The sequence below is a fragment of the Archocentrus centrarchus genome, chromosome 4, assembly GCF_007364275.1.
Source record: "Archocentrus centrarchus isolate MPI-CPG fArcCen1 chromosome 4, fArcCen1, whole genome shotgun sequence".
Lineage (NCBI taxonomy): Eukaryota > Metazoa > Chordata > Actinopteri > Cichliformes > Cichlidae > Archocentrus > Archocentrus centrarchus.
In genome coordinates this window covers 4,247,079-4,259,933 of record NC_044349.1, presented here as the reverse complement: position 1 = coordinate 4,259,933, position 12,855 = coordinate 4,247,079, and the positions used below count along the sequence as shown (strand labels likewise).

Genomic DNA, 12,855 nt, shown 5'->3' with positions numbered 1-12,855 from the left:
ACCAATCAATGCACTCTATACCACATGGCAGTTGCAGTAAAAGTCCAGGGACAAGTGTGTGTTTTCTTTCAGCTTGTCATGCAAGTAACTTTTGTAAGTTGCAATGGGCAAAAAAAAAAAACATTGCATGTAGCAAAGTTTTGGCAATCATATAATGACTGCTGGAGGAGAAAATTTTCCATATTTCAAAGAGAGAGACTCAGTTGGAAAACGTGAGACACTGTGCAGAAAACTCTGAAAACTTTCCTGTCCTGATTTCTTCTTCTAGTTCTGCTCCAGAGCTGTGATGTTTTTTCCTGGACAGCAACACCTATGTTTTAGGAGTAAACTGCAGCAAGTCAAATACGCATCAAGAGCGAGTACAAATGATTACGGGGCAGTGCTGACATCACGCCTCATTTCTTACTTTTGATGATTTACTCATGTCTGCAATTTTAATTGACTGCAATCATCATTTTTCTTATTAAAATCAATTAATGCAACAACTACAGATGGGTAACAAAATAAAGGCAACACCCTGAACCTTTTGGCCCCCATCATGTGAGGATCCGGTGGCTCTGTTATGCTGCTGGGGGGCATTTTCCAGGCTGTTCTGGAGGGACGAGTGGACCCAAACTGCACTGAAAATCAATCAAAGTTTTTCTGAGTGATCACTTTTATTCCATTCCGAAGGTAGCGCTCTCTTGCATGATTACAATGCCCGCTGTTCACATAGGAACAAAGACTCACTGAAAATCTAAATCATGTGAATGATGTGAAATCCAAATCATGTGAATCATAACACTGGATCTCAACCCAGTAGGTCACATATGGGAGATTTTGGATCTTTGTTTTAGGCAAAATTCTCTACCAAAAATCAATAAAACACAAAATAATGGGATATATTTTGGAAGAATAGTGTTCCATCTCTCCAACAGAGCTGCAGGGATGTGGAAAATCAAAGCCAAGACACACTGAATCTGTTCTGGAGGCACTTGGTACACCCGAGACCTTAATAAGGCAGGTGATTTTCCGTTAATGCATCTCTCTTTTCTAGTTACATCTGTGTCTCTCTGTTCTTGTTTGCTGCAGAGCAGGTAGACAGGGTATTTTCCCTGCACTAAGGAACTGCTGGTGAACAGCACCAGATATTTTTGTTCAAACATTCAGAAATAGCAGTAAAATTCATAAAATGTAAGACCATTAGACCAGTGAGACTAAATCAGAACAGTAAAGTAACAGACAGGAGCTCTGTAGGTTCACCAAATGACACCTTTTCATACACTATAATAAAAATATCAAAGGCAGCAGCTGTAACTGCTCCAGATTCAACAACTGACTTCAAAACTAAGATGTTTCTGGAGGAAAAGTTAACCTGTGGCTCATTTTATGGAGTGTGACATCCCTGGGGAATGTCAGGAGCAATAAGCACCCCAACAAAAACGAAAATCTTCAAAGACTCTTCAGTTCAACCCAGGTCAGCAGGCCAGGAAAAAAAAAAAAAGAGAGGGAAAAGGGGCCTCCTTCGGTTAACCACCAATACATCAGCCTCGATGACTGCACGACAGACGCCATAATAGCCTTTAAAGGGATGACATCATGAACAGAGCAATGGAACAAACCACCTCACCATCCCACTGAGTGTGAGATGTCAGACGGGCTGCATGCAAAACTGTTTTTTCATGCACAAAAACAGACAGAAGGTGAGGTTTTTAAGGGGGAGGGGGTCTGAAAAGAGAAAAATTCCAGAAAGTGTTGGCAAATACCCGAAGCCTGCATTAGAGAGAAGAGAGGAGAAGCCTTTCTCTGCGTGTGTGCCTTCTTAAAAAAAATCCCAGAAGGGACTGAGGGACAGATAACGTTTCATAAACAAGAGATTGAAAAGGAGGAAAACTGAAAAAATATAAATAAAGAATACAAGGAAAACTGTTACAAGTTCATAGCTGAATCATGAGCCTAGGTGGTCGCAGCCTTCACCGGTTGTGAACAAAATCATTCAGTCACACACAATCATTCAATGGGTTCTGGCGTGTGTGTGTGTGTGTGTGTGCACACGTACATACCAAGAGATGCAGTCATGATGGTGACACTCTCAGAAGATGTCCTGTTTGTAGATTTCCTGTTTACCCTCAAACTTCCAGGATCTCCCCCTTCCTGTTCCAAAACCTCTATCTCTTTCTGCTACGCTCTGCCTCCCTGCGTGAATGAAAGCTTCCCTATGACCAACAATCTCCTCCTCTCTCGCTGGCTCACTCTCTCTCGCTCCCTTTTTTCACTTCTGTATGCAACAAAGCAATCTGAACTCAACTCACTGGAGGGTTTGTTTTTTTCAGGGGCTGGATCGTTTCGATGCCATGCCCAATTCCCTTCGTATCCCAGATGGAAAAATGAGCTTCCCTGTTTGTTCCTGGTGTGTTGTGACTCCGCACAACGTCTGGGTTTGTATGAAGGGAGGGACAAAAAGAGTGAGGGAGGGAGAAAGGAGATGTAGGGAATTTCTGCCCCCCACACCACCACACACACACACACACACACACACACACACACACACACACACACACACACACACACTCACTCCCTCTTACTGACCACTGAGCACTGTTCCTGATGGGCTACTGTGAGCACTTTCCCCCAATCAGAGTGGATGCCAGAAGGGTCAGAGGTCACATGTGGCCTTTTATGGACCATAGAGAGAGAAAAGAGGAGGTGGGGTTTGAGGAGTTTCTATGGGCTCTCTGTCAGGGCATGCATGTCCACTCCCACCATCTGCTCACCACAAACGCAGGGGAAAAGGCATGCAGACACAGTGACAATGTCTCCTGCCATGTATCTAATCTTAGCACATCATAAATTACACCACAAAAGTCCTGATTAACTGAATTGTGTTAAGTTTAGCTTAGTTTCTAAGGAAGCATGTGCTGCATGCCTTGTTTTGACAGGAGATGAGCTTGAATGGACATCAGCTCCAGCTTTTTTTAAAACAATTAAACTGCTTTAAGCTGGCCATTGTTCCTGCAAGGCTCTCTGAAACCCACCTCCAGCTGCTTATTGGTGTTCCTGATTTCATCGTTGTCATATCGTTTATCAGTGATGCCTGCTCTGTTCTGTACTGGGGTCTTGCTGCTGCTCTGCATGTGGAAGGATGTGGTATTGCCAAATATAACTGCAGCTGGAAAAAGAGTCTTCATTTAACTATAGTAGTCCAAAATGACATGGGACAACCTGAATGTGACAAACTAACCAACATACTTCAGGTGCTTTGCATGCCCACCTTCCACCTCAGCCACCTCTTGCCTCTTAATCTTAAGCATAATTTGAAACATGATTTCATTGCATATAAACATAACTTCTATGAGGCAGGTTTGCTGTGATTTTAAGCCAATGCAATTTACATGTTAATATTAAATAATGGTCACATTATTGATTATATAAGCCACTCTGTACTGTCCTGTGCATACTAGGGCCTGCCAGTCACTGCCAAAGCAAAGGCGGCTTTCAGTCCTTTTGTTTACATCGGTTTTTAAAAATGCAAACAGAAGCGCTGACAATAGGAAAAAAAGTAAAACATCTCTGCACAACAACAGCTGAAACATTTAAATGGCCCTTTAGCTCACTCATATTCATCAAGGACAATAAAAGCAACTATCTGAAGAGGCTGTGCTCCCGTCTCTGCCATTCCCTTTGGCTTTCTCCCGACCTTTGACCCCCGAGGTTCAGAAAGTCAAGTGTTTGCCTGAGCAAACCATCTGGCTCTGCTGAACCTCAGCTTGTAAGCACATTTACATTCCTCGGCTAAAACCTGTTTCCGGTGGCTGAGACTTTCTGTATATATATCAATGTTTATTTTGATTCATCCAAAAGTACACAAAGGAAATGTTATTACATAACACATGAGAGCTGAGCTTGCCATCACGAGGATATGAAAGTACACAAGTGCAGAGACCACAGCAGGGTTCATCTTTGGGTTGATGATCACACACACTGCTGTAATGTTAATTTCATAAAGGCTGATGTGCAGAAAAGTCTGTTGTCCATTTCAATAATCTCAGGTTTGTCACCCAACAGCCTCAAAGGATTTAGTGCATGTGGCTTTTCTCTGTTTTGGTAAGCAATCACTACTCGCACTAGTATGGCAACATATAAGCAGTGCAGATGAACAACGCTCACATCAACCTCAGTTCTATCGGGGGGGGTTGCTTTGGCCTTATGATGCTCAGCAGCCTTGTTTTGTAGCTGTAGACATACAGTAGTTAGGCACCAGCTGATGAACATAGTGGAGCTCTCAGCAGTTAAAGAGCCATAGTTTTCCCAAGATGCAGCGTGTCCTGGACTTTCCCTGTGCCTACAGTTACAGCAAAGCGGTAGTAAATTGCATTATTAATGGCATAATTAATTAAGTCTGTGAAAGCATGTGCTCTGAAGGCAGCGCAATCACATAATAAAGTTTAAAAGTGGTCACTCTAAGCTAGGCTAACTATCCTTTGGCTAGTTAGCATTTACCAATTTCATTGTTTTTCATTTCACATTATACTTTTAGATTTCGCTTTTGTGCCATTAAATCCTACTATTTAAATATCATTTCTGAAACAGGGAAGAGCAGGTAAATTAAGTTGGGCTAAATCGATCTCCGTTTTATGGGTCTTGTGAATTTTTTTTGCCTTTTTATAAATTAAGAAATTTGATCATTTTATGGTAAGGTAAGACATTAAAATTCATAATCTGGCTTTAACACCATATGCTTCTGTATGTAACTGCTAACTGCCTTCTAACTCCAGATTTACACTGAGATATGGAATGACTAATAGCACCTCACTAAACTCCTGGCAAAGAAGTGAAAGACTATTCACACAAATGCCAAGCTATTAAATAGTACAGTCATGCGTTACTTTAATAAACTCATTTTCCCTTGTAGACTCAAATTAGTCGATTTTATCAAAAAATCATCCTACAGGCTCTTAAATCGGTATTCCATTGGAATATTACAGTATACACTACAATTCTGTAAACCTCATAAAAATACCAGCACATATGACACAGCAGGATCACACTGTGATCAGCTTGGTGATAACACAGTGGGAACTGAAGTGTTAGCGTGACTGACTGGGTGCACTGTTGTTTTTGAGCTGTCTGACGCTGCCCGCAGCAGTAGCCTCGGGTCATGCTGTGATTACAGTAATGACTGTAAACATAAATTAATATTTCAAATGGGGAATGTCGCTGTTGTGTCCAGATGTGGCAAACTGTTTCCCAGACTGCAGCTTGATTTTAATATGGGTAACAGGAAACTGCTGTCTTAATTGCTGTCTGTGAGAGAAAAAATCTTTTCTGAAAAACATGTTAAATAAACAGAGCAAACAAATCTCCAATACAGTGCAAAATGCCTCCATAAATATCACGTTTGATTACCAGTCAATTAATGTACTATAATCATGATTAATAATGTTTAGGTCATAATATTTTAAATTATCTGCAAAGCCACACTATATGGACAAAAGTATTGGGTCACACCTCTTAATCTTTTAATTCAGGTGTTTTCAGTCCGGTTGCCAGAGGTGCATAAAATCAAGCATCTAGTCATGCAATCTACCTTTACAAGCACTTTTGAAAGGATGTGATGTGATATAACAGGAAACCACCATTGCAACAAGGCAGTTTGTGAAATGACTTGATGCTAACTGTTTTTCAGGTAGAGTGCGGGGTCACCAAATGCTGAGGCGCATAGTGTGTAAAAGTCACCAACACTCTGGTGACTTAATGACTGTAGAGTTCCAAACCTGCTCTGGCATTAACATCAGCACAATGATTGTATGCTGGGAGCTTCACAGCATGGTTTTCCATTGCAGAGCAGCTCCTATAAGTATAATGCAGAGTTCTAGCCAGCGGGTGACTGGCTGGCACTGTGCCATGCTCAGGTCGTCTTGCGTTGGGCTGAGAATTTCACCGATTTGCCATCAGAATTATTCTATCACTGCAATTAGCAAGTGGGCACACACTCCACCTCATCACCAATACCAGACTTCCTGATGATGTGATGATGGATATTCAAACGTAGTAAGTGCTTTTGGCAGCTGATCAGATCGATAAAACAAATGTTTTTGTTGTGTACGCTTTTTACGTGATTTCTGCAAACTCTGGTTTTTATGCAAAAAGAATTATTGCTCTATCGATCTAATAAGGCCTGAATTGGAGTTCGGCGTTGCTCCTAAATACATAACTGGAAATCCCCTCTGAACCGTACGCTGTGACATACAATGTAACCTGATGTGCACCTCTCAAGAAATGTAACTACATGTCCACAAGGATTGTGATTACCGCGCAGGCTTCAGAGGTGATTTCTGGTTACGTACGTAGGCCCTGCAAAGACCCGAGGCAGAAGTCTAATATTAGATGGCGTTTAATGAGACATGACCCCTGAAGAAACATCATTTGCCTCTCTGAGCTCCCCAAAAATCCACTTCTGTCTTCTACCTGGGGACTAGTACTGGTGAAATACAAATTTTCACAGATTTCTGACAGCACAATAAATTCCTCCAGCAGCTGTATGGTATACATCTTTTCAGGCAGGATGTCCCAACAACAAAAGACCCTCCCCTCTCCCCCATACCCTGCCAGAACAGGACGTGAGTGGACATCCTGCCAGCAGCGGTCTCTTCCTCTGTTACCGAGAAACTATTATTAGCAGACATCCAGAATCAGCTGTCCTGCATAGGCCTGACGAGATATCCAGACCCTTTTTTAAAATTAATATAAAAGCAGACCTGAAAATATTGAACACAAAGGCCTAGAAATCAGCCATCTGTCTGCCTCTGACCCCACATAAATGACCGAAAAACAAAAGCCAGTAGCAACAAAGCATAGGGCAGGTGTGTGTGTGAGTGTGTGTTTTTGGTATGCTATGCCAGGAGGACATTCCAGCGGACTCTTGAACTCTGTCCAGCAGCAATCAGGAGTTCAAGTGTTTGGGTTTAGTGCGTTTGCCAGTCACACATTCATATGTGTTTTTGGTCGCTCACACACACACTCCTGGGAAAGTGTACCTTGTGTCCAGCTGTGTTGGTCAAGCTGCCTGCCTGTCCTGAGCTGGGAAAACTCTGAGAAATGTTTCACTGGGAAGAGAAGAAGAACACTGATAAGATTTCCTAAAGAGAACACTCCCATGACCACAAGTGCTCATTCTGACATTATCTCTTACCGTAAGGTGTTGGAGGAGACACGGGGAAGGCCGGAGTGGAAGGGACGATGTCAGTGCCAACTGCACGTCCTTGATAGTCCACGCTGTTGGATTTATAGAGGTGTCCATGCTTTTAAAAAGACAGAAGGAAGAAAGAAATCAGCACATTTTAAGAACATTTTCTGCACAAACTTTTTATGGTCCAAAGACTGAACACATACATAATGAGTTCTGTTAATTTTAGCTTCATATTTCAAATATCTTTTTAGATATTTATTCTTTGAAAAAGGCCCGTCCACTCATTTTTGAAATCTGAGACAGTGTCAAAAACTATTAAAGACAAAAGCCTGAAACTTTGACCAACCAAAAGAATCAGGATCTGTAATTTGGGACAAATGCATCAGTAATAGTATTGGTTAGTTAAATTATGAAAACACGCCATTCTGTAAAGTCCAATATTTGAGCACACACTAATAAAAACCTTCACGTTGCAAAAGTCAACTAGTGACAATTTCTGAATGCTATATAGTTGTATTTTACAGTCATTTTAGCTTTATAAATATAAAATATTTTTCAAGTTATATATTTAAAAAAAAAAAAAAAAAAGAAAAAGTCCGCCCACTTTCAGTTAATTTTTTCAAACAATATTATAACCATTCTAGTTGTAGCTGAGAAAATCATTTTGTTAAATACACATATTTAACAAAATAATTTTTAGAATTAGAGTACCATTTGGAAAGCCCAGAATTTTGTCCTAATTGGGTAGGACTTGTGTTTGTGGTGCAGCCGGTCATATTTGACCTCGAGCCCGTGTTGACTTGAGATGGAGTGACCCAGGTAGGAAAGAGAGAACGGTCGAGAGCCCAATTTTTTTTCCAAAGTCTTCAGAGATGACACAACACACATATACACACACACACACAAGCAGACGTCAGTCTTGTGATGTGTGTGTGGGTGCAGGCTGTGTTTTGGTGTAAACACTTGGGCCCTTCATTCCACCCAGCAGTGAGACTGAGTTTGGAAAAAAAAAAAAGAAAATAAAGAACAAAGGAGGGAGAGAAGGGAAGAAAAAAACATCTACAAAGACGTAGATACTGTTACACAATCATGATCACTTTATCTCCTCCTCTGTAACAAAACTGCAAGTGCTGCAACTAGTTTTCTTGATGTAACCATGCAAGGTCCTGTCCACACACACACACACACACACACACACACACACACACACACACACATACACACACGGCTATTTTGGTTAATGTAGGTTTTTCTTTCCTATACAGGTAAAATTCATTTTAGGGTGTTGAAAGTTGAACTTTTCGAAAACTCCTTCCAGGGTGAAGATTTTCAGATATTATCAGCCAATATTAGCAATTTGTTGATGTATTGGTGTCAGCATTTATAACAGTCAGTATATCAAAATTAAAAAATTAAATAAGAACCAACCCAAAGAACCACCCTTCAACCGTGATATGACTGTTGAGGTTGCATAGTTTGTCCACCAGAGGGCACTCTGCAACTTTGTGACCTATTAGATTACGCTGGCATTTTAGGTATGCTCGTTTTGTTAGCATTGTTTCAAATTAGCCAATGTTGTGCTGCTGTTTTCTTAGTTCCAGTGGTGATATTTTAGCATTGCATACTACATTTCTAGTAATTTGGCATGCTAATGTTATGCTAGCTTTGTGTCCCACTAGACGATACTATATTTTGAATAATTTACCACAATTATTCATTATTCAACTTTCCTACTTAGTGCTCCATTTCTGATAACCTGCTTTAGCATTGCTTACCTGACGTCAGATTTAGTTCCCTAACTGAGGCTAGATTACTGGCAGGTTTGCTGTACTGTTGCTATTTTACGTGTAGAACCTGGTTAGGACTAGTCAGGCATATGGAAGAAAAGAAAAAAAAATGATGATGAAAGTGAAACCTGAACCCCCACAACCTGAAAACTGTTTACCTGAGAGGGTGAGGCGGGACTGTAGCCTGGGGAGTCCCTGAGAGACTGATGTCCACCCCCTCTCCATCCCGGACTGCGGAGCCCAGCGTAATCCATCACATCGCTGACCTGTTTCTGCTGCATCCACCCTGTTTGGAAGCAAAGCGATAAAGAGGGGTGAGGGTGGGGAGGGCAGGAGTGTGGGAGGCAGAGAGGGGCCAGACAGTCAGACAGATTATGATCTGAAAAGCAGTCAACCACGGATTCAAATTCAGTCATGCATTATTATACTAAATTAAATATGCATACTGCTTTGTCTATTCTAATACAGACACTGAAGAGTTTATTTGGACAAAGATGCCAAGAAAAATGAAAGCAGACAATGATTTGGCATTTGCCTCTCACAGAAAGCTGCCATCAGTATATGATATCAGCAAAGTGTAGCAGCCATCATCAGGGGAGTGCTTGTGTGACTAAGCAAGACTTCACTGTGACTGGTGGAACATCAGGGCGGCTTGTCGGGAAAACATCTGCTGGAACAATCAGTCGTTCTCTTTTCAGATACGAGTAGATTGCTCCCAGAACCTCAGAAATACTTGACTGGTATTATTCAGGAAGTCAAATATCTGTTATATGGAACAGTGATTAACGTATGGTTTGTGGCTAAAGACTCAAAAAAGGTCAAATTGATAAGCACGTATTTGACATTACAATCTTATTGTAACATAAATCCTCCTAGGATCCTGAAGCAGCTGGCTTAGTATTCGCCGCAGTCAGTGCACACCGCCTGGGAAAAAACTAGACAAGTCCTTGTCTGACTCACCAAATTTAGACTGTATGAGCCTCTCACCGTCTGCATATCGCTTACAGTATTCTCCTTCCCTTACGCTATCTTCACAGTTCTAGAAATCAGATCACTTTAAGAACAACAACTCCTGAGTTAGCGACCTGTGCACACAGACTTGGATGGTGCAGCGCTGCATTTGCACCATCCAAGTCTGTGCACACAGACTTGGATGGTGCAAATGCAGCGCTGCTCGGTTCTTCCAGTGAGCAGCTGTAAAGTCTCAGAGAGCATTAGTCTTGCAAAACCTGACCTAACTCCACAGCATTGTCACAATATTAGTCCTTGCCTCCCCATGTGCGAAACTCATCACCAACCCACGCCAACAATATTTTGCAGAGGCACCATTACTGCATTCTGGGTTTAGCGCAAGAAGCCAGATTTTATTTAATCACACTGTACTAGAATGACAATGGGTCGAACCCGTAGACTGTACAAAAGAAGTGGAAGTGCATTGAGCACTACTGTTCTGTGGCATTGAGTTGGGCACTTTGGCAGTGACCATCTGAGGTTATTTTCTGGACTGAGACAATATTTAAGAGGAGGGTTAAATGAATAAAAGCTGACTGAAGAAACATTCCTCTCTTTGAGGGATAACATCAACTTAATGATGGAATTGTTTTTAAAAGGTACAGGAAGAAATGTGTTGACTAAAAGTGAAGTTAAAGCTTTTTTAACTAGAATCTACTGAAGTCAAAGATTTGATGCACCCAGTAACCATCAGTGACATTATATTTTGCCCCTGACTGCCAAGAAAAAAAACAAACAAAAAAACTCAATTTACTAGGTCTGTGCACCACTAGTCAACTAGATGCTATTGTCACTAGTCGATACCAGACGTATTAGTCGGTTAACCTAATTATTAAGGATTTAATTGATGCCTAGTGCCATAAATGATTGTCCTAAATGTTACGCAGCCATCTGCCACCAGATGGGGCTGCAGCCCTGACATCGTTATAGAAAAACGCTCCTCCCGGGAAACACAGTCATTTCCTTCATTTCCGGCTACTTCCTCCAAGTTTGTACAAAGAAGCGAAAAAACTAGAAGGACAAATTTGTTTGCACCTTTGCACCAGACCGGGACACGACCAAAAGGTAATTAACACTCCCAACGCACCTGTACAAGCACGAACGCGGCAACAACATCGGCCACTGTAGGTTACGTCGTAGCTCTGCAAAACTCTGCGCTGAATTCTGAATTAGTGGTAACCTGGGGCAGGAGGCTGGGGAAGAGGGAGAGGGAGGGAGGTCTGGGCTTCACTGCTCAGGATGCCGCCCTGTGACCCGGCCCCGGATTAGCGGAATAAAATGGATGGATGTTTGTTTGTATTGTTTTATTATCATATTAGATTTTAACTTTTACTGAGATGGTGTCATGAATTGTATTGTTCATAATGCGTGTTGCCGCACCATTAAGCAGCATTTAAAGTACAATTCATTATTCAAGAATGTGATTAATGGTTTTAAATACCTTTGTTTAGACTGTTTTTGACAGTTTTGTCCATTAAACAGGCCTAAAATGTAACTTGATATCCGAATGTTTCTTAGTTTTAGACTAACTGATTAGTCTACATTTTTTTTAGGGTTAGAGTTAGATCACATCTTTAGACTTCTACTGGAATAGCTTCAGTGACGATACCAACATTTCTTCTCATGCTGTAGTTCTTTAATAACAACTTCAGCTTTTTTCTTTTAAAAAAAAAACTAAATATTGTATGTCTAAATCAATTAACCACATTTTTTGATTCATATATCATTAGCCTCATAGCATAATTGCCCAAGAAACATTTTGGCCAAAAAGAGATATTTGCCTACCTATGTCTACATTGCTAACACTGTGAATTCATTTTGGCCAATATCTCAATTAGGGCAAAATATGACTTGGGCAATTGCGCTATAAGGCTAACAATATTGAATACTAAGATGCAGCTAGCCAGGCCATTTGATTTATTGCTGAAGCAACCTCCAAGTGGAGATAGCTGTGGTTTCAAAAACGCCTTTAAATTCTGTAGAAACACCTGATGAGTTTATGGGCTCGGTCACTCATTTTGGGTTATATTGAAAAAAAATCTGTTTTATAAATTTTGGTCATTATTTCAAAATGAAGAATTATCTGTGGTATGAAACCACACACTCGCTGGCCATCGTCTTCTTAACCACAAGTCATGAGCGACTGAGCAAGCAGTTTCACAGTTAGACCTGCCCCTCTTTGTCACATCCATTTTTTTCCCAACCAATATGGAGATGGCAGAAACTCTCATCTTAAGGCAGGACTTCAGAAACAAATGGGTGACATCACGATAGCTAAATCCATTGTTTATGCAGTGAGTCATAGCCCAGTTTGACAGCATTAAAAAGCATCTCTACAGCCTGGTACAAAAAAGAAAAGAAAATGCCATTGGAGCGTGGTTGCTTTGACTGACAGGCAGCTGTAGCCAATAGCTGTTAGCTCGGCCTGCTCATTTGAGTCCGTAAATTGAACTTTTCAACCATGTTTGTGCTGGTTATGGCTTTTGGAACATTCTAATGGACTTTTCTGACCAATGCATAATATGGCTTGCTTTGCAGACCAAAAAGTTTTGGTGAGCAAAATTCTATTTTTTTTTTAATTATTATTATTTTACTGTGTTTACGGTTTGCAGCTTTCCAATATTGCTTTGTAGCATTAAACACTTGAGACAGATATACTGTACATGAGATCACACTCAGCTGTGGATATCATGTATAAACAGTGACAAGGAACACTGTGAGCATTCATCATCTCAGAATCACATGAAAGCAAAGCTGAAGTGGACCAACTGAAACTAATCCAGTTACTGTCTGTCGCACACCAGCGGGGCTGCTGAGGGAGCAGTGTCGAGTATCACTTCATGCCCATCGTGTTTGTTAGAGGGCTATTCTCTTCTGACGATGATGAGA

At 41.1% G+C, this 12,855-nt stretch overlaps 1 protein-coding gene across 2 annotated transcripts in view; it reads right to left on the bottom strand.

Annotated features, from left to right (window-relative positions):
• The window catches only part of LOC115779645 (tensin-3-like), a 69,442-nt gene that overhangs the window by 15,796 nt on the left and 40,791 nt on the right, over positions 1–12,855 (bottom strand). For both annotated transcript variants that reach the window (XR_004019909.1, XM_030728408.1), the window contains exons 14-16: positions 9,114–9,241; positions 7,172–7,280; positions 7,017–7,085 (exon numbers count right to left, since the gene is read on the bottom strand). Coding sequence is in view for 1 of the 2 variants with exons in the window: in XM_030728408.1 (XP_030584268.1) it covers positions 7,017–7,085; positions 7,172–7,280; positions 9,114–9,241 (306 nt within the window). In the remaining variant the exon portion in view is untranslated. The remainder of the gene's footprint in view (positions 1–7,016; positions 7,086–7,171; positions 7,281–9,113; positions 9,242–12,855) is intronic.